This window comes from Aulonocara sp. 'chitande type north' Nkhata Bay, linkage group LG13 (assembly GCF_057382095.1).
Source record: "Aulonocara sp. 'chitande type north' Nkhata Bay isolate Kocher_YH1m ecotype deep benthic linkage group LG13, A_spYH_male_GT1.1, whole genome shotgun sequence".
NCBI lineage: Eukaryota > Metazoa > Chordata > Actinopteri > Cichliformes > Cichlidae > Aulonocara > Aulonocara sp. 'chitande type north' Nkhata Bay.
The window spans coordinates 7,626,533-7,651,531 of record NC_141356.1 but is presented as its reverse complement, the minus strand read 5'-3'; the positions used below and the strand labels follow the sequence as shown (position 1 = coordinate 7,651,531).

Below are 24,999 nucleotides of genomic sequence, written 5' to 3'. Positions count from 1 at the left end.
TAATCTGTAATCGAGTATCACATCATATATACAAGATCCATATTGTGTCTCGTGTCAAGCTTTTTTTTTTTTTTTGCTAGACCAGCATCTCACTAGACAGAAACAAGCGCATGACCTCACTAAACCGAGGTCAAAGCAAAGCTCACAAAATGGTTTGGTTTTCTTTTCCTACCAGGACCTCCAGCATTTGACCAGCAAAACAGGGAAATTAGTGAATAGCTGGCATAATGATAAATACAAGCAATAAACAGATATATTAAGATTCCCAGAGTGGTAGTTTAGGACCACCACAATCCTGAACGCTGCATGTTTGTTGCCCCCAGACAAACTTATGGAAATCGGCTCGTAATGTTTACCTTCTCCAAGAAAAAAAACATGACCCTAGTCCATAAAATAGGAGTATTATTAGCCTGACATACATCCGTGGCACTTTGCCATCCACATGTATTTAATTAACTATTACAATGAATACACAAAGAAATGCAAGCACACTGAAGGATGAGGGAGAGGGTGAAGGACTCGCTGCCTGGAAGCTGATTGGCCACTCGACGAGCGCTGTTGATTCAGGCGTCCACGGTGCAAAAAACAGATAAGATAAAGGCCATATAAAGTGACAAGAGATGCGCATCCATCCCTCACTGTCACCTGCACATATACACTGTCTGCTGCCTCCAGCTACAAGAGCGGACTACGTCTTTATCCCAGCTTCGCCTGTCAGGAGCAGGCCTGCAAAAGTAAGTGCGACTACACTCAGAAGTTTATTTATTTATTTTTAAAATATGTCCTTTAATGTTTTTCAGATATTTCATTTCTAGTTACTGGTGCAGTTGCGTTGTTATTTTTAATCAGTTAAAACATTTAACGAACTCGGGGTGTAGATACACGTTTCAGTCTCGTAGAAAAAATGGGAAACGTGATTTCCAGGGTTTGTGGCACATCTCAGGGCATCATTTGGAGTTTCTTTTTCTCTTTATAGCCAAGCTGTCTCATTGGCATCACTTTTGATTATTTTCATCTTCTTCGTCGCCACAGGATGTATCCTAAAGTAATCTGCGTCCCCGACGCCCTGCGCGGGTTTTCTCCAACACTGCGCAACCGAGTGAACGAAGCCGGTGACACTTCAGGAGACTCACGAGGACAGCTCCCGCGAAAACCAGCGACTGTTACCCGAGACGTGTCCTCAGTGAAAAACCCCAAACACAGATGTGAGCAGTCCGGGCAGCGGGGCAGGCGAAGGATGAAGGCGAACGATAGAGAGCGCCACCGCATGCATAATCTGAACTCCGCCCTGGACGCGCTGAGGAGCATCCTGCCGGCTTTGCCAGAAGACGCGAAACTAACAAAGATCGAGACTCTGCGATTTGCCCGCAACTACATCTGGGCTCTGACCGAGACTCTCCGGATGGCAGACCAGCACGCACACACTCAGGACTATCTGGCATCAGATCTGAGCAGCCCGGCAAGCGTTTTATCTGCCGAACGGGACTCAGCATCACCTTCAGAATGTGGTTATGGGACCAATGCTGACTTTAGCCACAGAAGCTCTCTCACCGCTGTTAATGAGATGAGCTGCAGAATCTTCCCAGGAGAAGAATCCAGCGCCATCCCCGTTACCTTTTGTTTCAAGTCCCTGTGTGCTGACAATGACCTGACGAGTATGTGGCACTTTTGACTCTCTATACCGCTCCATCTCACATAAAGACATTTGGGTGCAAGCAGCAGTTCCCCATCCGCTTTAGCGAGGTTACGCTTAAGACCAGGTCCAAAGACATTAGTTACCCATGTTCAGTGTTTATTCTTAAAAAGCAACTAAAGTTTTTTTTATTTTTTTTTTTATTTTATTTTTTTTAAAAAAAAGGGGGGAAAAAAGACTTTCTGAAGCCACAACTGTCATTCAAATCATTCTTTGTGTTTGAAAGCAATTTAATGATCATGTGGCACCCCTAATATTTGCAACCCTACAATCAGTGTCACTAAAAGTAAAGAAAAAGAGCACAAGGGACAGTTAATAAACCAGGACGACATGAGAGAATTTGTTCAAGCTAAAAAATATTTATTCGGCAATTATATTCAAATGTATTTTGCTGTATAAAACAATGTTTATTTATTCAATAAAAACTGTAGAAAACATGTTTTTCCTTTAACAGGGATGGGAATATTCTGGCTTTCTTTTGCTTCCATGATTCAAAAGACGCTGAAATGTACAAACAGTATCAAAACATAGTGGCTGTCATTCAAATTATTTTAAATGATACGAAAAAAAAGAAATGCCATCTTACAGTATTCACTGGTTTTTCTTATAGGCCAAAGTTTTTGTGCAAATCAACATTTTCAAACACGTAGTTCCTTACTGTCCTGCCTACCAGTGACAGTACTGAAGTATAGTGTGAAAGGAGACCAGTTCATAGTCTTACGAGTAGCATTAGCTAAATATTGTAAGTCTCGGTTTATGTCTTGGTGTCCTATGGTGGCGTGCAGTCCGAGGCCGAGCTCAGTGAGGGGAACTACTTGGGAAAGACCGTAACCACGTCGTAGCCCTCGGGTGGAGTCACTCGCTCGCGGGCGTGCGTCTCACAGTAAATCTGGTTCTCCACAAAGAAATGTCCCTTCTGTTTTAGGTTGACGTTGCAGTCTGTGCAGGTGTAGCACTCGGGATGACGGAACTTGTCCCTCAGCTTCACAACCATCCCTCTGAAGTGTAAATAAAAACAAAAATAAGTGAGAATGGCAGTGAGGGTCGCTGTCTATAGGAAAGAGCATTTTCTGATCTAAGCTGATCAAGTTAGAAAACCTAAACACACATTTACTTTTAGATCTCAAAGGTGTTTTGGAGAAAGATGAACATCAGGAAACGTCTGAGTCAGAAATTAGGCCTGATTTATAATGTTTTGCTTGCCATTACAGGCACGTTCCATGTTCCCACTTCCCAAAACAGCACAGACATGAAAATGTCAGAAAATGAAGTGATACTCTCGTACAGTATCTCAAAAAGGAAAGGACTGAAATGACCCTGTGGGAGAAAAGATTCGGTGTCGTATTCTGTACACTAGGATTTTATAATCTGGCTTTAACATCCACAACCACGTTGAAAATAATGGTAAGAAACAAAAGCAATTAATCTATTGCTAAAAAAGACGCATATTATAAGCCAGCATTGGTGAACCCGTGGGCAGACCCGTTCCTGGTAAACCCCATACTAAACCCTCGGCATGGCAGATTTAAGTAGAAGTTTCTAAACTTAGATCTTCTGATGGGACAGTGTGCTAAACATCTGTATGAAGTAAGGATTTTCAAGGATACTCTTAAAGAAAGGAAAATAAAACATTTATGGACTTTTCTAAAAATATAAAAAGCAAAATTAAAATATCTTCCAGCAGCAGGAATTAGGAAACAAGTGTGTTGTTGTTACTTCATTTGCCCACAAGGTGGAGACAGTATTTCTCCCAAGTGCTGCTAGATTCAGATGAACACAATCTAGAGGCCTACAGAGTTCAAGCTTGACCATAAAATACTTACACAATCCCAGATCCACATTTGTCACACATGGGTAACTTCTCTGTGTTCCCCACTGATGCTCCAACCTTTGTTGTGGGCGCTTTCACACTCCTGAAGCCTGATGGTTTATCCAAGTCGCCTACAAACACCAAGAATAGACTGAAAATCTTGATTGGAACTAAAAGACAACAGTCTACCAAAAAGCTAAAATTGTTTAAAAATACAATATAAAAATCCTACATTGCCCCTTAAAGTATATGGAAAAAGCATGGTATCAGTACCTGTCTCAAGAATCTCCTGAAGCACCTTGAATGAAGCAGACTGTCGAGGAGGCTCGTCAGACTCCTGATTCTCCTGCAGCATCTTGTAGACTTCGGAATCTGCGACTATGGGCGGTCGCTTACCTGATGGCTCTGATGGAGCACTAGAAAGAAATTGGGCACGTTTCAGCAAGGAAAAAAAAAAAAAAAATCATATTCAGCAACAGCATTTTGATACATAATCAGACTGGCAGTAAAAGCCTAGGAGATCAGTGCTGATTCAGCACGAAAAAAAAACGCCAATGAATGAACCTTCTCTTGTGTTTTACTTGTTTTAAACATAGACTTAAGTGACATCATTTTCTTAAGTCACTGGATTAGTAAATACTGGCTCCATCTGCTTGGAAGCAATATTCACACTTTAATGATTTGTTGAAGCACAGCAGCCTTTCGGGAGCTGGCCCGCTACTGTAAATCTTGCAGTTAGCAGTTAGAGCCAAACAGTGTGCACATGTACTTCTCCTCCAGAAAGGATTCAAATAAATCACAGAGTGTTTAAGAGGTTTTGTGTATGTCAGTATTGAAGTAATCCTCTAAAACAAACGCAGTTCCAGTTTCCCCAATTCAAAATGAGTATTTGGAAAACAACTTAATGAAAAGCTAAGCTTGCAGAATGATCTATAAAAGTCTTTCACAGAGTATCCAAACAACCAAGCAAATCAAAAAGGAAGATGCATACAAATTCATTTTTCAATTAAATGGAAACATTCTGAATTTGAGCCACAATTTACTGAGTCTACTGCCCACAACGATTATTTACTCTGTGACCCAAGCAGAGCCCAGCTAAACTCACTCATCCTCACATTTTCAATACTGATTGATTGCCATCACTTAAGCCCATCTTACTTGTTGGGGGGGTCATTAGCCGTAGTAATGGTCTTGACTTCATCCACAGCTGAGTTGAAGTCCTTGATATTCTCTGAAGAGTACAGCCCAGATGGATTATTGTACTGGTTAGTCACCACTTTGGAGCCGAAACCAGTGAAAGGCAGGGCGCTCCTGTTGTGGGTCGAGCCTATGTGTTTCACCTCCTGCAAAAACCAAGCTGCAAAAGTTAGGAGAGTGCAATATTTATGAAATCCAAGCGTAATTGAAACAAGCAATACTCTCAGTGCACACCTGATGAGCTATAAAAGTTTTTTTTTCTTAATTGCGCATGTACAAACATGCAGTGTTTGCTAAGTGGGTTAGAAATATTGCTTAAGGTTTGAAAGTGACTGGCCTATTGTGTTTTAAGCTTCACTTTCAATAACATTTTTCTTGAAAACAGACTTGGAAACTTTGAGCGGTTCTGTCTTTTTAAAGCAGCTTCCAGTCTGATACAAAGTCACACATAATTTAGCAGGATAATGACTGTGGACTCTGCCTTAATTATACCTACGTGGCTAACTTTAACGACAGATGCGTCATGACACTGGCATGCCATCACAGTGGGCATACAAATACCACCAAATCTAGCTCATGCTTTACAGTGGGAACACGGAAATGCCTCCAAATATAGCTCATGCTTCAAGCTTCTAAAAGTGCAAAATCTCCCCGAGTCTCTGCGAGCAAGATGACTTGCGCAAAGGAGCTGACAATACTTACATAAAACAAAAGAGTGAAGCAACAGATTCTAGAGAAGTGCTTGAAATATGTGTTAATATGTGTGTGGGAGAAACAAAAAAAACAAAACTCTAGTTTTGTGACTTGTGAAACACACACACACACACACACACACACAGGGCCTGAGACACCGTTTCCTACATGAATTCATACTTTGGCCTCAACTTTCCACTCAGCGGGCAGGAACTGAGGCTTGCGTCAGGGCTTGGCTGATAAACTACTGTCTCCTAGGAAACCTCCTGTTGGTAAGTAAACAATGACTTCATCATGAACAGTAGTAGGATATAAATTAAAAAAAAAAAAAAAAAAATCCCCAAGCCTTTGCAGACATGGGGAGGGCAGCACTCTGGCTTCCAGAAACTGAACGGCTACTCGATTTCACTCTAAATGACAAAGCTGGAGGAGTCACTTTGTTAAAGTTCATACAGCTTTGATGCTGACACACACCCGTGGTTCTGACGCAAGATTCATCTTGTAGGGATGCGTCTTCCCCTCTTCAGATGACAGCGGCGACCACAGTTTTGTTTCTGACCTGAGGAAGACAGGAAGGCAAAACAAGGCTTGAAAGATGATCTGAGGATTCAGTAACATAAAATGCCAGGATCGCCCGCGTGTTCCTGTGTATCAGCACGTGAACGCAATATTAGGGCTGTGTCTTTGAATGCAACAGAGCCCTTGCAGGCATGCTCATGTTCTTGTTTATCTTGCAGTTAAGCCCGTCCTTTCATGCATTCAATATGACATCGCTTAATGGGAGCAAACATGTGGTTCCAACCGTCTTTCAAAGCCCTTTTGATACGACTCCTCAAAAGTCATCAGTCATGAGTAATTTACAAGACGACACAACAGAGCGATGCGGGATTGCAACATGGTAAAAACCAGTAAAACAAACAGAACTGCTGTTTAAAAATCACTGAATAAACATGATGTCACTCGCTGAACACCTGGATTGCAGCTGAGCCGTCTCACATTACTCACTCTTTTTCTCTGAGCCTATGGCTATGCAGATGAGAATGGCACATTTAGACACAGCTTACCTGTCTATGGAGAGCACCATTTCCTCTATGCAGCCCTTTATCTTGTTCTGCGCCTCCAAGTGAGTCATGTTCTCTGTTGGTTCTCCATCGATGGAAAGAATTATATCCCCGATGCATAGATTTGCTTGGGCTGCTTTACTCCCGGGGTTGACCTACAACACAGGACATAGAAATTATAAAATTAGAAGCCACTTGTGCACCATAATTACAAATATATGGAAAACGCACCTTCTAATTACAGCCTAAAGGCTTCCAAGTCAAAAGAGGAGAATGCCATTGTTTTAAACCTGACCTTCAAGAACCTTTAAGCAGCTGTCTTTGTTAACAGTAAACAGAAGCGAAGGCACTTGCAGAGTCAGGATAAAAGCTTCCTGGAGCCCAGATTCTCTATCTGAGATAAAGGCCTAAAGCAGGGAGAGGGACCAGGAATTCCTAATCACTTTTCCATGGGTGGGGTGGCCTGACCACAGTAATAACCTTCACAAGAGGGGAAAAATGCGGTGTAGGCTCAGAGGAGTGCTTTGCTAGCTATAATCCGGTTCATTACTGCCACCAGAGCAGCACCCTGTATGAAGCTTAATAAAATCTTAGCGCTAATGAACACCAGTGAGGTGTGTCAGCTGTCAGCGCATGACAAAGAGGCTCCGATGGGTCCATGGTCACTCAGTGATGTCAAAGCATGGAGTTGAAACTTTTAAAAATCACGCTTTAAATCTTAAGTAAATTCTGTAAGAGACCAAATATGAAAACCATTGTTTGGGATTAGTGCATTTCTGGTTCGGCTATTATAAAACTACTGTTTTAAAGTAGCTTTAACTCTCAGTTAAAGACTGAAAAAGATACATAAAAATCACAATTCATCAGAAATTCACCAAAAATATATTTTACCTTACATAAAAATGTATGTTTTTAAATATTAAGTGGGGTCCACGGACCACCGCGTTTGCTCCTTGAGGTAGCACTAGCAAAAATTGCCGCTAACTTTTAATTACAATAAACTGAGAAAGCTAACGCTAGTTTAGCCGTTCGTTAGCCCTCCGGTTAACACAAGCTAACCGTTAATCGTCAACCAGCCTTCAGTAAAGTCGCGGGGAAACAATGAGAGGTGAGAGTCCAGGTGCGGTTACACTGAAATGCGGGGGAGAAACTAACAGTAAAACGAACTTACCCGGGAAATAGCCAGTGGCTGCTCGAAGTCCTTTCCTCCAACCAGCCTGAACCCCCAGGGGCCGGGACCCTGCAACGCCACACGGAGAGGCATGGTGTGAAAGTTTTGAAACAGAGCCGACGGTAGTAAAGGAGCTGCCTCAGACCTCTGCTTCACTTCCTACTGCAATATGACGTGGAGTAATCAATGGTCAAAAGTTTGAGGCTGACTGCAACTCCACCGCATTAGTGGAGGGGGAGGACCCTCGGATTACAGTTGGACGAATAGATTTTGAAGTTTCCTCCCTGATAAGTGAGACCGAAGATCGTGTATGAAGAAGATGGATCACTCGCGCACACGCCACTGACGTGCAGAATTGTGGGATTAAGCCACCATACTGGGTGAGTAAGCCCCTTGGACACAGCGACTGAGTAGTGGCCATCATTTTCTTCGTCACGTGTTTATCTTATTAAGAAAATCTGAAGCAATGAAAATACTGTTGTGTGGCTTATGACACTAGTTATCAGGGTCCCTTCCCAGGGCTTCAACTCACACCTTGCCCTAGGTGACCTCGATAGGGTGGGGCAAGCTCTCACAGTTGTTTCACCCTTATTTATTTGTTTGTTTAATCTTTATTTTATTTAACCATGAAGTCGTTTAAGATTAACATAATATTTTCAAGGTAAACCTGGTTTCAACCCCCAGTGATGGCAATGACCCACGCCTTTCTCCACACAACTCACACGATCAATATGGGTCCTTCAGGACCACCTCCAAAGAGGACGCTGCCTTTATGGGTTAAATGCTTGGGAAACTCCACCTTTTGTTTTTAGAACAGAAGAAATGTCTTGTATGAGGGCCGAAACGTCTTCAAAAACTTAAAAAAAGACAAGCTCTCAAGACCAACATGACCTGGATGACTGAGAATCTACACAGACATGGTTAGACTTGAGCATGACGTGTAAGTGATTTCAGGATTCACAATCTTTGCACTGCTAATGGCCGCATTAGTAATGCTGGTGTGATAAAGAGAATGCATGTTTGAGCCTGTAATTCTGCCTGGAGCAGTTAAAGCTCAACCAAGTCACTTTACATTGTTGTGATTATTAAAATCAAACTTTTCCTGGTACTGGTCTGGTGTTGAATGTGCAAGGGTGTCTTTAGTATTGCTGCTAAGGTTAAAAGAAGCATGTGAAGACTGAATTTGCGCTGGACTGGGAGTAAGTTGTTTCGTTTTGGATGTGTTTCTGTAAGGACTGCTAAAGTCAGCATGTCTGCTTGAAGGTGAACCACCATATGTGATGGATGAATCACATCCTGACTGGGCTTCAACACTTTGCTTGAGTCACTCTGAAGCACACCCTGCACACTTATAAGCGCCCACATTTGTCGAGCATGATGGATCCAAAACACAAGCAGAGGATGAGGATTAGAAGGGTCAATTCTTCATAAATGCAGAAGAAAAATGATGGCAAAGAAAACATTTAGAAGAAAAAAATACTATAAGAAGTCACTAATTTGATTACATCTGTAGTTGTTATTAATTCTTGTTAATTATGTTTTTATCTTGTCACTTTAAGCCTTGATTATACTGAGACACGGGCAGCTGGAAACACCTCCTGCAGACTAGTAAATCCTGTTACCCTTCTTTGAAGTCTCTGCAGACAAGTCCACGTGGTCGCAAAAACAAGCAGGCACGTGGATGTCTGCACAGCTTAGCCCTTTTGGAATTTTTACTTGTGTTGGAGTTTGTTTATTTTTTTAAGAGTGCCAATGTGAAGCACTGAAGCATGCTATAGCTTGGTCCCAATTCAGTGACTGCATCCTTCCAATGCTACAGAGGAAGAGGAAAGGACGGTACTGAACAGGCCAGGCAGATGTGTATGGACACAACCGTGGTAACGTAAATGAAGCATATAGAGTCTACAGAGGGGCAAACGTGCCAGTGTAAACACGTTCCCCTGTAATATCCCAACTACACATTGCTTGTCATGGATGATGCTGCTCTTCAGTCAAATGCTGATTGGTTGACAAATGGGCCAAGTTCACCAGAAATGGGTTTCCATAGCCGAGCAGGTACATCCACCAAGTGCAATGCAAAGAGTTGGATGCGGTGGTTGTAAAGCACGCCTTCACTGACCAGTGGAAACATGTTTTCTGGAGTGACAAATCACACTTCTCCATCTGGCAATCCAATGGACAAGTCTGGGTATGGCAGTTTCCAGGAGAACGGTATTTGTCTGACTGCACTGTGCATAGTGTAATTTGCCTGCACAGAGTCCTGACCTCAATCCAAAAAAAACCACCTTTGGGATGAATTAGAGCAGAGACTGTGGCCTTTTCGTTTAACGCTAGTGTCTGAATTCACAAATGTGCATCTGGAATGATGGTCAGAAATTCCCATAAACGTGTAAAACTTGAGGAAAGACTTCCCAGAAGAGCTGAAGCTATTATAATGTGAAGGGTGGGCTGACATCATATTTAAACCCTATGAATTAAGAGTGGGTTGCCACTCAAATTCATATGCATGTGTAGGCAGACGGGTGAATACTTCAAAGATCTTTATCCTATAACTTGCATTTTTTAATGCTCGTTGTGCCTTGAATTACATTTTTTGTTGTTGATGTACATAAATAAATGTGATTAATCTCTCTGTTTTTTTTATTTATTGTTCTTTATCGGCACATACATCCACCCATAATCTTCGGCTCATCCAAATCGGGAGTCTATCCCAGCGGAAAATGTTAATTGATGACTATCCAAATACAGTTCATGAATAAATCACATCTCTAAATATCAGTACCATACAATTTCCTTATTGAAAGAAAACACTAACTTAAATCACAGTGGTCTAATCTTCCTTTACTAGCAGTAAGGAGAAGAAATTAATTTTTATATTAAGCAGTTCCACTGCAGTGGCTATGGTGACCCGTTTGTTATCATCACATCAGAACGATTACTTCTGAAGAGACCCCACGGACAGCAGCTTCTTTCCAACGGAGATTGCTTGATCTCCAGGAACTCCTTTAAATTCAGCTGGCCTTTTAGGGCCTTTCGTTTAATTTCTCTGGTGCTCTTGCTTCCTCCCCTGTCCAAAGACATGCATGTTAACTGATGATTCTAACCGGGCTATTGGTGAGGGCTCGATAAGGTGTTTACAGTGTGTGGAATAAAACAAATCAAAGTCTAAAACACTTTGAGTGGTCAGCAATGCTAGAAAAGCATTACATTGTATGATGACAGCTGTGCTTTTGTGCACACCAAAGCAGTTTAACCACTGGAAGGCCACAGCCTCACTGTGTCCATGAAATTCTGCTGCGTTAACCTAGAAGCTGGAAGCTAAAGGTGTTCAGGCAGGAACTTTGTGTTGTTGAACATAACTGAGACCTTTTTTGGAGGAACTTGTAGTGTTTCCTCAGAATAATGAGGAAGATGTGAAGCACTTTGCCAACTCATGCTCTGCGGCTTGACGAACTGATCGGCCTGATTGCTCACTTTAAAAAAAACACCATTTAATTTTCATCCTCGTGGTGAATGATTGCGTAACACTGTGAAGATACTGATACAACTCAGAAGTGCTGTAGTTCCTGTGTTACCGAGAAGATGCACAAAGTAATTCAGAATAACATCATATGAAATTGCAGGACACTGCCGATCCTCCCATTCAGCGAAGGTTGATAATACAGTACTGTAAAGTATTATCATTGCATTTGGTCAGCTACAACACCTAAGGTGACAATTTACTACTGATTCTTGGTACTGATGCCTGGATGTACAAATAAGAGAACCACAATTGATGGCAAGTATTAAAACACAAAATAATATCAAAGATTTTGCATCATACACTGTGAAGTTTGGCCAAAAAAGAAATTAAACATTCTTTGCTTTTAATTAAATTTTTCATTATTATTAAACTGATATTAAACAACAAAAAAGTGCAACTTTGCGATGACCACATTATTTTTAATGAAAGGACGTTTCTCTGAAAGCAGAGCAGAGTGGTACCTCTTCCTGTTTTGGACCTCTCACAAGAGCTTCAGTTCGTTTTAGAGACGTCGGCCTGCCCTTGCGTCACCGTGTTATGTGCAAACTTACCATTTATGGTAGAGCTAAATCCCAGGATGTGGAATGTGCCGCTCCCAAAAACTGAATTCCTGCCAGAGGGCCTCTGCTGAAAGTGGAGGAAAAAAATAAAGGGGGGGCAAGGCGGCCAAACTGAATGAAACACGTCCTTTCTTGTGGGTTTTGCTTTGTAATGTTAGGTATGCCAAAAAGTCTGTGAGCCTGTTTTAAAGTGACGCTGTTATCAGTTCAAGTGGATATGGATCAAGTGCTTCTGGCTGTTCTGTCAGCAGGACTCTGAGCGGCTTTCAGCATTTGTTCACTGTGATTACAGGAGTCTGACATTTATTGCTTCATTTCACCCAACAGCATTCACCCACTTTCCTGAGTGCAGCCACAACACTGCACTACATCAGAAATGATCATCAGATAACACAGCTGACGTTCAACAGTCCAGAGGTGAACAGCTCCCCTTCGAACCCGTCTTGTAGGCAAAGTTTGAAGATCTGCTTTTTCAAAACAAACAAACAAACCAAACATAACCCCCACACCCACTTCATTAGTTACACCTTGCTGATACTGGGTTGGCCTTCATCTGGCACAGATTCAACAAGGTGCTGGAAGCATTCTTCAGATTCTGGTCCACGCTCACATGATAACATCACACACTTTACATCATGCAAATCTCCCGTTCCACTACATTCCCAAGGTGCTCTATTAGATTGAACTCACTGACATGTTCAAGAAACCAGTTTGAAATGATTTAAGCTTTAGGACACCAGGGCATATCTTGCTGGAAAGAACCATCAGAAGATGTACACTGTAGTTTTTCAGTTTCCTGTTTTTAACTGTCAGTAGTGGGGTCTTCCGCTGCTGTAGCACATCTGCTTCAAGGTTTGATATGTGCATTCAGAGATGCTCTTCTGCATCCTTTGGTTGTAACAAAGTATTATTTGAATCAGAGATTTTCCCTTTTTCAGATCATTCTCTGCAAACCCAGAGATGGCTGTGCTGGAAAATCCCAGCTGATCAGCAGTTTCTGAAATACTCAGACGAGCCTGACTGGCATGACCATGCTACATTCACAGTCATTAAATCACCTTTCTTCCTCATTTTCATGCTTGGTTTGAACTTCAGCAAGTTGGCACGCCCCCTTCCCGAAATGTACTGAACTGCTTTTGAGATCAGCTGATCAGAGAGTTATTTTAACTAGACAAAGAGGTGTACCCAGTGAAGTGGCTGGTGCTATATTTAGGACCCCGGTGATCCTGTGTCCAGAAAAACAATTTAACTTGGCAACTTAAGTGCTTAAAATACTGTTAGTAATTTACTTTAAACACTTGAATATACAGTGCTGAATTCATTGTTCGTCTTTGCAGGTTTTCGTCTATTACATTTTCTAAACCAACACTCTTTCTAATGAGCCAGGATGAAAACTCACATGCTCACACAGCCGGAACAAGTTGGCCAATGCTAAAAACGGACTTTTCCCCTCAGATTTTTGTCAAAAAACAAAACTGGCAACACATGCAATGGTTTAAATGGTTTATTAAATATTGCATAATACCGAACACAGCAGTGTATAGTATCTTTATTTTAATATTGTCAATGTAACAGCACTGCAAATTGAAGCAAACAAACCAAACCTGTTGCAGGCTGTGCGTCCGTTTTTCATGAGTGTTAATCATGTCGAAGCGTTATGTCACACTTTTAGGTTCTTGTACAGTAACAGACAAGTTCTTAGTAAATGTTCTCCCGTCACAGAGACTCGAACAAACGGGGAAAATCAGGGTTACACAAAATACGTCATGGATACATTTCAGTGATACTGAAAAAAAAGAAAATGAGGCACAATTTTTCAAACATAAGGCAACATGATCCTCACAAATGGCAGCGTAATGTTTAATCTTTCTGTGCTCAGTAACGCTCCACTCTGTGCTTTGCCAATAAAACAAAACAAAAAAATCCTTCAGGCAAAATAAACCACTGCAAGTGACAGAGAGTTCAATCTGACGCTCCTATTGCTCGCAGTCTATTTTTTATTTTACATATTTACAATCCTTCATTTGCCGAACTGTTCAATAACGTTTCACACGTTTTTTTGTGTTTTTACATGTTTACACTGCCTGCAACACATTCATATATTCATACATTCATACATCCCGTGACGTTTTACGGACAAAAATCACAGAAACAATCTATTGCCAATTGTTTTGTCACTAAACGAGTGATTATTTGCCCATCGTGCAGTGTGTCTGAGAAGGAGCAAACCTCTCTACGTCGCAACAGGATTCATTTCGAAAGGCGACAGCTCAGCAGACTCCCGACTAATCAACACTTTCATGAAGAGCTGGAGTTACAGAGGCGGAGGTAAAATAAAAAACAAAACACGCTTTTGTGATAAAATGAAATGCCTGGACATTAAAAACAGTGTGATAAAAAGGCAAACCCACACTGCAGTGTAATATATTCCGTGTGATATCTCGCTGGGAAAACATTACTTTGCTGATGTTGGCAAAGTAGCGGTTGTGATCTGCACAGGAAGAAAAACCCAATCTCACAGGAAACACTGATTGTACTGACCTGGCTTAAATGAATGTACTTCATCAATTAATAAAGTTCAGATATGACCTACGTGGTGGCCACATGCACAACTGTAGCTAACACATCATGGTGCAAAAAACAAAGACACTGTCGACATACGCTTCTAGATCTAATAAGTCTTATCTGTCTTATGTTTCTATACTTCAGCTTATCTTTCAGATTTTGTGTGTTCATAAACAGCTACACTGTAGGCCCTTTAATTTGAGTTTTTGGATAAGAAGGTGATGACAGCGGTTCTCTGAGTTCCACTGCTCACTACCATCAATCTTCCCAACATAAAGTACGATTAGATAAAAATACTTCTTTAGCAATTGCGCAACGAACTACCCCCGTCTGCTGCTCCGAGCAGGTCATAACAAGCACTAAGGGTTTTTTTGGACACACTACCCGAAAGCTCTGCACGGCGCAGACACTGATGATGTGAGGGCGCTCGTGTGTTTGTGTGTGTAGGATCTATTCTGACACGTTACCGGATCTGATGGCGCTGGAGATGTGGGCGCTCCGTATTTGCAGGAAGACGGCTCTGATGCTTTGGTAGCGGAGATCAAAGCAATCTTCCATCGGCTATCGGCCATTAAAGGCTCAAAAAAGCGGCGTTCACCGCGTCATTACTTCTGTTTTCTTTAAGTTAAAAGTGCAATTATTAGGGTGTTGGCTGGCTGATAGTGTTTCATGCTCCAGTGTGATTTGTCAGTCTCTCAATGATCTTATAGTGCATGCTGTATTAATGCTGACCTTACAACTGTAGTCATTATGAATGAAAATGTGCAGCCGTACGTATACAGTTCTCTGTACGCATTTACATATACAATCATGTCAGTAAGGGCACAGTTAAAATCTCAATACGCTCTAAAAAAAAATCACTGATTATTTACTAAGACACCTTGTTGGCTTTGACTTAAAACTTGAAAGAGTTTTAGGTCATCAGTGCTATTACACTGTTAGGAGCGATCTTCCTAAATGACCAAACAGGAAGTTAAGTGCTACCACGCCTGTCCTGTGGTTGCTCTGAAGCTAGGCGTCTACCATCGGCTACCTTAAAGGCATCAATAATCAGCAAACACAGTTTTAAAATATACAAAATATAGGATGTGCATATACACAGTTTTTGTTTCACTTTTATGACACATGCAATAAAATCTGCGTGTCCTGTAATATGTGTTTGCAGTGGAAACTGAGAAAAAGAGAAGCCAGCAGCACACATAAACATTTTAGAGTTTCTACTCATGCACACGGCTGTTAATAACTTCTCTGTAGCAACCTTTGGATAGAGAATGAAGACAATACTGTATTCAATGTAACACACTTGGGCTACAATGAGTTGTGAATGCTGTGAGGCAAATACTGACTTTTCTGATGATTCAGAAAATGTGGAGGAAAATAGTTTAATATTTTAAAAAGGGTCATTTTACATAAGGCTTTAAGTATTTAGAGTACCAAGGGCACTGACTTTAAGCTGTTTTTTTAAGGGAACTGTCTGGTTAACAGGGTCATAGAGTGATCTGATCATATTACAGGTTTTCTTTAAGTAGCTAAATCGAATCAATTTCATTCACGATACCTGATTTACATCATACTTTGCCAGCGGTGTTAAACACCTCTGGCCCTGAAAGATCAAAACACATTCTGACGCCTCCCCAGGTCCAGTTCAGGTAATAAGATCCACTCCTTTTATCCATACACTGCTCTGCTGCCTGCCTCTAGACTGAGGTGCTACGCAAACTCTTGCATACTGTAAAATTACACACACACAATAAAAGCTATTACGTGTACGTCGAAAAGCTAATTTGCAGGAGGCTTTCACAGAAAAATTCCACGTATGGAGACCGATGACTTCTGTGGAGACGTGCGTAAAATGTGATGGAGGTGTTTGGGCAGTGAGCTGTCCCCGTCTTCGCCTCGTGCAGTTTGACATACCTGGAGCCGATCTGATCACTTTCCCAGATAAAAATATTCGCCCGGCTAAATGACTATTCTAACCAACAGCCATGCGCGGTAGTTATGACTTCCCAAGCTTGACAGGCAACCGTGTGTTACAGCCAGATTAGATAGCTTTACAGTTTCACCTCCTTCACGTAATTCCCCGGGAAAGTCCCAAACTGTTTTGTCCGCTTTGATGTACCTGTGGAGGAAAAGAAAGATGAACATTGATCAGATTCTTTCTCAGATTTAATGCTTACATGACCTCAGTGTTAGTACCAAAATAACCCCTTTGAGCTTTATTTAAAATTCTGTACAGGACCTGAGCATGCACACTGCACTCAATCCTCTGCTGTCATTCTTTAGAAACTCTATATATGAAGGAGATGACACGCTGAAAGAACCCTGAGTCTGCACATTGCACGCGTGCAGTCCTTTTTTGGCATTTTGCAGAAACCCTATATAGATTAATGTGACACACCGAGTGTGACCGCATCTCTGAGGAATCTAGGCCTGTGACACATACCAACGAACCAGCCGTCATCGCACTTCTCCATGACGCTGACGAGATCTCCCTCCTGCAGCTCCAGCTCGTCGTCGTTTTGCGGCACGTAGCTGTACAAAGCCTGAAATCTGGAGCGGCATGAAGCAGGGAAGACACAAAGTGTGAAATCAGCAAAGGTCTGTCTTTACCTAGAATATTAATAAGAGTCTGAAACGTGAAACAGATCTTACTCACATTCCACAGTTCAGACGGTTCGGCTCCGGGCTGCTGCTGTGTGACTGGGGTTGCTGGGAAATGATGAGAGATTGTTTACTGGGGTGGGGGTGCAGTCTATGAAGAGAGTCATTATGGTGGTGGGACAGGGTGCTGCAGTACCTCACCGAGGTCTCAGCTATATTCAAGATCTCATTACACACTGCCTCCTAGTAGTAGTAGTAGTAGGTGAAGTCGTCAGAAAAGAGAGAGAGACCCGGCCCACCGAGAGTCCCGGAGGAGGCCGAGGTGAAGGTGAGGAGGGGAGGTGAAGAGTTAGAGAAGGGGAGGTAAAGTGCAAGACAGGAAGGTAGGTCCGGTGAGTAGCAAGACAGAAAAGGATGTGATCCGTTAAAAGCCAGGAGAAAAGGTAGAGGGGGTGTTGGCCCAACCCGGGAGAAGAGGCATGAAATGGAAGGTCACCAGTAGAAGCATGTAGACAGGAAACATGAAATATTAGTTCAGTTGTACAGGATATAAGGCAGTAAGTGCACGCAGTATTAAAGGTGGGCTGACAGATTCAGCTTGAAGGAACAAAATAACCTCTTTGCTGCTAAAAGCTCTGTGAGCAGACTGATGTACATTCAATATACAGCTCAAGTCGGTAGCCTGTTAGCTTAGCTTGACAACTTAAAGGCTCAGGCTTATACTTAATGATAAAGCCAAACAATAATTTAAGAGTAGCTTCACATAATTTTCTTAAAAAAAAAACTCATCTGTGTTTTGATCGGCCATGCTGCATTTTAAATTTTGACATAAAGACTACATATTAGAACAATAACTGTGCTTTAGAGATGCTGGTGGAGAATTTTATCAGCTCTGGATACATTTCATTTCCCCATTTTTTTGGTATTTATGCTAAGCTAGCTATAGCGGCTTCGTCAGCTGCAAAATGATTGATATTTAACTATAACTTCAGCAGGAGAGTAAGTTGAACTTCTGTTATATCATACGTCTAATATGTATGGGAGTTCAAGGTGCTGTGAGTCAAATGGATCTGTTAAGGTGGTATGTTTAGGATGGCACAAGATGAAGTCAGGTAGCAAACTACACATGCTCTTTGTAAACCTTTAACAGAGGTTCAGGAACACTTTCTATCACCTTACCGCAAACGAGTTAACATTGTTGTTATCTTGGATATCAAACAGCATCACAGGGCTTCTGGTGCTTCGTCCATGATGGTCGGCCTCATTTTTTACAAACTGTAACACAAAAAAAGGAATTCAAAATGAAAGCCTTGCACTGCATATCAACGTGCTGCGAATATGATCAAACTCCAGCGTGAGTCAAGTTTCCTGCAGGTGGATATTTCAGCTTCACGGCAGCTTGTCACTGTCCAAACAAAAAAACGTCCAACCAACAGAAGCATCTAACTTGTCAAGCTTGTGCACGGAACAACAACATGCATCTGTACGCTGAAATTTACAGTATAAAAATCAGAACTTATTATTATTGCAGATCAACCCTGGAAATGCAAACACACTTGTCTTACAGCTCTCTGCAGCTAGGAAATCTAAGACTTAATACATAAGCACTCAAACACAGTAAACCATTTGCATATTAGTGGCTCACACACAACACCATGCAGACTTGCATATGTAAGCAAAGTGACCAGTTCAGTTACTGTCTTTAAAACTGAAACCAGCTATTGGCTAAAATCACCTTCAGGTCAGATCTACCAGTTAGTTCTCCACAAAAATGTCTGCGTCAGTACTCAAGAAAATCTACTTTAATGTCTCAAACTGTGGCATAAGCCTGTGTTCCAGAGTGAACTTCAGATGCAACACCACACACCATGCAGAAGATACCTCTGCAGGGCTATTTCGCCTGCTGCCCGGGCCTGCGCGGCCCCTGTCCCCCTCTGCGCCTTCCCCCTCTGTCAATTCCTTCTCCCCCCTCAGCCAGCACTCCAGCACCGGCCCACTGCTGGGGCTCACACTACGTGACACATGTGGGGAGGAAGGAGAGAGCAGGAAGTCCTCCCCTTGAGGCGGGGTAAATGTGAGGGAGGGGGTGGTCGAGTTGGGTCTGGGTGGGTAAGGCGGGGGTAGAGGGGAGGCGGATGGGGAGGCCATGGGGGAGACGCAGTATGGGCTGCCAGTGATGGGAGGCACAGGGCTGGCAGAGAAAGGTGGGGGCAGGTATTCGCCCCAACGGTATGACACAGTGGGCAGTGGTGGCAGCGGAGGAGTGGGAGCCGCAGGGGGACTCCCACCTCCCACAGTCAGGGAGATCCACTCAGAGGAGACAGCATGGACCTCAGGGGACACAGAGCGGCGGGGGGAGCGAGGGAGAGGCAGAGGGGAGGTGGTCAGACGATTACGGTACAGCTTTTTAGGGCATGATGGAGACAGAGAGAGGAAGAGGGGTAAGAGAAAGAAAAAGCAAATGAAAGACAAAATCTCTACACAACACAAATTAAAAGGTGGGCGTCGAGGTGTGTGTAGAAGGAAAATCATTTTTGGATATTAAAAGCACACAGAGGTGGTGGTAAGAGAAATTGCTCAGTGATCAGTGTGTTTGAGTCCCTACCTGTGGTGAAGCATTGGTGCTGCGCTGAGGTGAATGGCTGACAGGTGGATCCGGGTACTCCACCCCGTTTTTGACCCGTGGTCGTTTGTGAACTTCTACATAGGTGACGGGGAAAATGCCTTGACGATTGGTGCCTGAAATTTTGCCCTCATACCAGTTCTCGTCAACTCTGCGAATCAGTGTAATCCTCTCTCCCTGAACACACACAGGCAGATCCACTAATCAGGGTTTTAAAAAATCCTTGTTTGGATTAAAAGAGAAAGGGAATAAAAACCCGCTAGTTAATAGTTTATAATAACTCTTATTAAGTCACACCTTTCTGAAGGACATTTCCACAACTGTGTCCCCAGTGAAGTTAAAGCGGGCGACAGCTTCTCCATATTCCAGCACCTGCACTGGGGCACTTTTCTTTGGCTGTGCTTTCTCTGTGGGGGGGAGGAGCTGTGCAAGCAGACAAAACACCCAAATGTGACCAACCAAGAATATAAAATAGGGCATAAATTGTGAAAAGAATCGATTCTGAAATGCTTTAAAAAGATATGAACTATGAGTCACAAATAACACACATTAACAGGCAATATACCTCAACATAGCTTCGAGGGAAAATACCAACTCTTCCATGATGTTCACCTTCATACCAGTTCTGATCAACTTGTCGAATGATGTACACAATGTCTCCCTTCTGAAATGGCAGCTCCCTGAAAATACAAAACCAACACACATTTAGAGATTAACCTCTCATAGTGTAACAAGATTGAGACGCTTTGAGGATCACATGGGTGGAATATACAGCATCACTTCACGGTCAAATGGTAGTTTTCTGTGATTGTTACATTTTTTTGGCACTACTTTATTAAAAGTTGAAAAAATTACTTAATATTACTTAAAAATATTACTTAAAATTACTTAATTAAGGTCCACTAGACAAATATTTAACTCATTGGTGGTGTTATCCTTGCTGCTGCTTTGAGCTTCAATGCATTTATGGTATTTTCTATAAAAAATATATACATATAAATTCTCATAATTTCCACTTACTTTAGAGTTTCTGCTCTGAAGTCAAAGCGAGCCATGGCGGGCGTTTTCTGTGTAGATATATAAAAACAAAAATAAACGTCTGTGACTGTTACTATTTGGCAGCAGCTACACCAGTGTTATTCTCTGAATCGCACTGAGTGAGTGAAAATTTCCCTGAAGGCTAAATACCTTAAATGCCTCCATCTTTGTTCTTTTTGGCTACTACGCTCTCTGGGCTTTGGCATTTATGTGCGCTAAGAAAAGCTTTTCCTGGAATTTGTTGTTAGCTGTAAATCTGCACTGGCCTCTCTGAACATAAATATTCTAGCAATGGGAAGAATGATATGTTTGCGACTGAAAGGATGACTTGACCTCGGGGGCATGCTCAGTTAGAAGCTATTGTGTGTAATGTGCGAAACAGCATGCATGCCCTGCCACTCTGGACGTATAGCTGGTAAACAGAGTCCACTCTGCAACTTGAATCAAAATGTATATGGGAAATATTCCAGTGATAAACAGGTCAAATGTTGCCTTCTATCATGAATTTTTGACCAGGAGTGGAAAAGCCATCTGTGCCTGCAGAGACCTCCCCCCACAGCCTGACTCACAAAGTGACAAAGCATCTGCCGTCTTTCTTCCTGCTTACACAAGGATAAGACACTGCCGTGCATTGTACCTCTATGCCCGATTTCCTTTTCTCTGTGTTATCTGTGATGTTAAGCAGGTCTCCAAAGCGCTCGTTGGTGATGAACTGGTGGTGTGTGGGGACAATGCTCGTGTGTCGCCTCGATGCTGTGTCAGCCTCTTCCTGTTCCCGCTTCAGCCGCCGCTGCTCCTCCAAGATTTTCTGCCAGGAAACCAGACTGAACTGTTTGCACATTCCAGATATGGGTCTCTACTCTTTTATTCACAGATCCTTTGTTAGGCATAACACTCATGTTTCACAATAATCTTTATCAAAGTATTTGTGTTCAGAGGGTTAATTCATGAATTTTGCACTGAGAGGCATCAGTTATGAAAGTCTGGATTAAAGTTGAAGAAAATTCACCTCTTTGTCCCCATGACGCCTCCTCAAAACTTCATCCTGGCTTTCTCCGTGAGCTGGGGAGGAGTCTGAAACAGAAACCGTGAGGCGATTATCCCGTGAAGCGTTCTCACTGACCACCTCAAGGCCAGCTTTCAAACAAAAGAAGATGGTATTGCAGAAAACTCTCAATTTAAGTGAAAAAAAATCTCAAAACAATACAAAAAATATAACCATGCATGATTTAAATAAACATCTTTTATTTTTGCACCACTAAAACAAACAGCACACGCACGTTAAAAAAAGAAAAATCCTGCATGCACGTAGGAATGAACACAGAATGACCCAATGTGTGTTCATGACAAAGAAAAAAAGAAATGCAGGAAAGAAACAATGTAACCTACTGTGTCATGGTCAAAATAAATAAATGTGACATCATGACTTTACTGATGTTGATCGACCAACCAGCATCCACTATTTTACTAAAGAATCCTTTCAGTATTGCTAACACCGCCGTACCACCATAGATGTTTCATTTTGTGTCCGAGTGAGGGCCACAAGAAACAGCTGTTAATGCTTCAGGCTTTCTATCAGATGCTCAGAGTAGCATCTGTTATATGAGATAAGTTAAAGCAGGAAACATCCTGACAGGCTAAGGAATGAAACATGGTAGATGTGGACAGTCCCAAAAAGCAGAGAGGGTACAAAAATGGACACAATAAGACATCAGTTTGAGAAAGCCTTTGCTCTGTTAAATGCCTAAATATCAGAGTCAATTCCTAGAAATGTCGCTTTTGCATAGGATGGGCATTTCAATGCAAGGTAATGCATTCAAAGTTTAACATTACATCGCATAATATAATAAAATACTGCTTGTTTTCGATGTAATGCCTATGCAGACCTACGCAGCATGCAAACAACTCAAATCTGATGTCCAGGGATTATATACGTTACCAAAAGCTTCCTGAACCTCCCCTACAGTCACTGAAGTGTTTTGATGCATTTGTGGGACCATACTCATTGACAGTGAAATGGAAGGGCACCGAACAGCACACTCATAATGAAATGGAGAGTTCCCTGTCACTTTGTAAACACACCACACAGACTGGAGATGGAAGGTGGTGGCATTGCTTTGTGGAGAAAAGGGACACAAGGTGAAGATAGAGTCAAGATAAATGAAAGACCACACAGGGAGGGAGGGTGACAAGTGGTGAAGGGATGGAGATAGCCACCTCTGCGGTGAGCTGCCAGCGGCTGCAGTAGGTTCCCGTTGGCGTCCAAGCCCTGCCCGTTACTCAGGTAGCCAGTGTTGTTTTCCTCTCCGTTACTCAGCCTCTCCAGAACCTCCAGGGAGGACAGACGCTGAGGGATGGAAGGTCTGAGCTCAGGCGAGAGACTGATAGGCCTCTGGGTGCCCGCTGGCACCCTGGTGGCTAACAACATCCTCCGAGTCTGATGGGACTGTGGGTTCTTCCGTAACCTGAAGGGAGCGGGGCCCATGAGGAAGAGGTTTCCAGGTAGTGTGGTCTTCTTCTCTGTGGGTGGCTGCTTCTCCTGCTGGTTCGTGGCCTGCTGCCTCTCATGCCTGAGGATAGTGGTAAAGCGGGTGTAGGAAGCTGGGCAAGAGCCTTTGCATTTGCTGGGTTTGAGGAGGAGTTGATTGTTCAAGTGGTGCAGGAGGTGGTGGTGGTGGTGGTGGTGGTGGAGATGGCTGTATTGCGGAGGAGATGCTGTAAGCATCACTGAGGGGCTCTTTGATTCACTGATGTTTTGGTGATTTAGTTCTGGGGAAATTTCTCTCAGGATTTGTTCAACTTCTGCTTCTGTGTTACAGGGGGATTCAGTTCTGCTGTCATGTCTGTCCTCAGTGGACGAAGCAGCCTCCTCCACCATCACACTTTCTGGTGACATGTCCTCCTCCCCAGAGCTCTTGGCCTCCTGCTCGTCCAGGTTGCAGACATCAGCCTGCGTGTTGTTGGCCACTAAAAGGGACTCTGCTGACACTGCAGAGGCCATGTAGAGGTGGGCAGGGCTGTGGCTGGGGCTGTGGCTGGAGTGCAGGATGGGCAAGGAGGAGGAGCGGCTGGGAGCCGAGGTGGAGCGCTGGATAATCATTTCAAACTCGTTGACCCGTGAGGATACAGTATCCCGTGGAATGCTACCCCCATCATCTGCCTCTGACCTCTCATCCCCGTTGTCCTTTGGTTTTTCAAAAAGCGAGGTCAGGCTACGGACACTGCCGTGTGGGCTGCAGCCGGTCGAGCTGGGCCGCTGGATGTGATGCATGGTCCTGTACAGGCTGGAAAAATCTGATGCGCTTCTCCTAATTGCAGGGGAAACATTTCTGAGACCATCGCCACACTCACTCCCACAGCTGGACCTAGAATCTGAATGTTGGGCCTCCGCTTCAGCACAGTCTGTGTCACATTGCCCCGTGTAGATATCCTCACAGCTGTGGGCCTTCGGGTGCCTGGCATCTTTAGTCCTGCTGTCCTTACTGTTGCCACAGGGTGGCAGCAGTTTGGGCTTAAACTTAGAGGGCAGGATTTGGGGTATGCAGGCTTTGGCAGCAGATAGAGGCTTCTTACTCTTACATTGGTTACCTATTGCATTACTGGCAAGACTCGATCGACTATTTACAGAGGAGCAGGGTGAAATTATATAGCCATTCCCACCTTTATAATCCACTGGCAAGCATGCAGGACAACAGAATAAACAACATATTAGATTACAATGGTCACAGGTTTACACACATACACACTAAAACAGTCAGGCACAGTTCTAAAATAAAGACCAAGTTCCATCAGAAGTTGATGAGAAGAGGAATCAGACTTGATGCACTGTGCATCAAGTAATATATGACTGTTAAAAAGCTAAAAGCTAAAAAACATGGTGCTGCAGCAGGGGATAAAGTTTTACAAAGATAGAACTAGCAGATTCCCCGTTTATCAGTATCACTGCGAACAGCAACATAATGAGTGAAACAGGAAGTATCAAAAGGGTAATATAACGTGAAATGTTATGTGATGTCGGAGGTTATAAAGGACTCACTAAACAGGGACTACAGTAACTGACATTTTAAAAACAAACAAAGAAGAATGCAAAACCTTTCTGTTATCTATTTGTATTCCAGTAAGCAGTAAAATTATCCTCCATTGCGTTATCCTCCTACACAAATCTCCTCTCCTTTTAGCAATTACACAGACGTCTACAGTGATAAATGGCTGCTGGCACCAGTGCTAATACACCGCTCCTCCTACACGGCTGCAACCCCCCCAAACAAAAAAAACAAAAAACCCCCCCAAAACTATTCTGAGTCGACCTGCACAGTGAAAAATGAAAACCTATGAGAAATACTCATGTCAGTTCCTGGCTATACTAAGCTTGTGACAGCACTACAGATGGCACTGGGAAATGACACAACGCTTTCGCATGCTGCGAGCCACTTCTGTAGCATGAGTGACCAATCTGTCGTGTTC

General features: G+C 42.8%; 3 protein-coding genes across 11 annotated transcripts in view; 1 reads left to right on the top strand and 2 right to left on the bottom strand.

Annotated features, from left to right (window-relative positions):
• The first annotated feature begins 1,033 nt into the window (after positions 1 to 1,033).
• On the top strand, positions 1,034 to 1,672 carry neurog3 (neurogenin 3). The gene has a single exon (XM_086258474.1). It carries the CDS (start codon positions 1,034 to 1,036, stop codon positions 1,670 to 1,672), a length of 639 nt encoding a protein of 212 aa, XP_086114600.1.
• Positions 1,673 to 2,022: 350 nt separating this feature from the next.
• On the bottom strand, positions 2,023 to 7,879 carry pdlim1 (PDZ and LIM domain 1 (elfin)). The gene is made up of 7 exons (XM_086258470.1): positions 7,626 to 7,879; positions 6,458 to 6,609; positions 5,868 to 5,952; positions 4,662 to 4,846; positions 3,777 to 3,919; positions 3,517 to 3,634; positions 2,023 to 2,691 (listed from the first exon to the last, which is right to left on the bottom strand). Exons 1-7 carry the CDS (start codon positions 7,716 to 7,718, stop codon positions 2,505 to 2,507), a joined length of 963 nt encoding a protein of 320 aa, XP_086114596.1. The 5' UTR covers positions 7,719 to 7,879; the 3' UTR covers positions 2,023 to 2,504.
• Positions 7,880 to 13,197: 5,318 nt separating this feature from the next.
• sorbs1 (sorbin and SH3 domain containing 1) overlaps positions 13,198 to 24,999 on the bottom strand; it is a 42,434-nt gene continuing 30,632 nt past the window's right edge. For 8 of the 9 annotated variants that reach the window (XM_086258460.1, XM_086258459.1, XM_086258455.1 and 5 more), the window contains 11 exons: positions 21,545 to 21,609; positions 21,173 to 21,343; positions 20,518 to 20,564; positions 20,063 to 20,177; positions 19,795 to 19,920; positions 19,480 to 19,674; positions 18,756 to 19,277; positions 18,054 to 18,149; positions 16,930 to 16,982; positions 16,717 to 16,823; positions 13,198 to 16,392 (listed from right to left, as the gene is read on the bottom strand). In XM_086258460.1, coding sequence (XP_086114586.1) covers positions 16,325 to 16,392; positions 16,717 to 16,823; positions 16,930 to 16,982; positions 18,054 to 18,149; positions 18,756 to 19,277; positions 19,480 to 19,674; positions 19,795 to 19,920; positions 20,063 to 20,177; positions 20,518 to 20,564; positions 21,173 to 21,343; positions 21,545 to 21,609 — 1,565 coding nt within the window. In that variant the 3' untranslated portion in view covers positions 13,198 to 16,324. Of the gene's footprint in view, positions 16,393 to 16,716; positions 16,824 to 16,929; positions 16,983 to 18,053; positions 18,150 to 18,755; positions 19,278 to 19,479; positions 19,675 to 19,794; positions 19,921 to 20,062; positions 20,178 to 20,517; positions 20,565 to 21,172; positions 21,344 to 21,544; positions 21,610 to 22,752; positions 24,208 to 24,999 lie in introns of all 9 variants that reach the window. The other variant, XM_086258463.1, reaches the window with a different exon arrangement.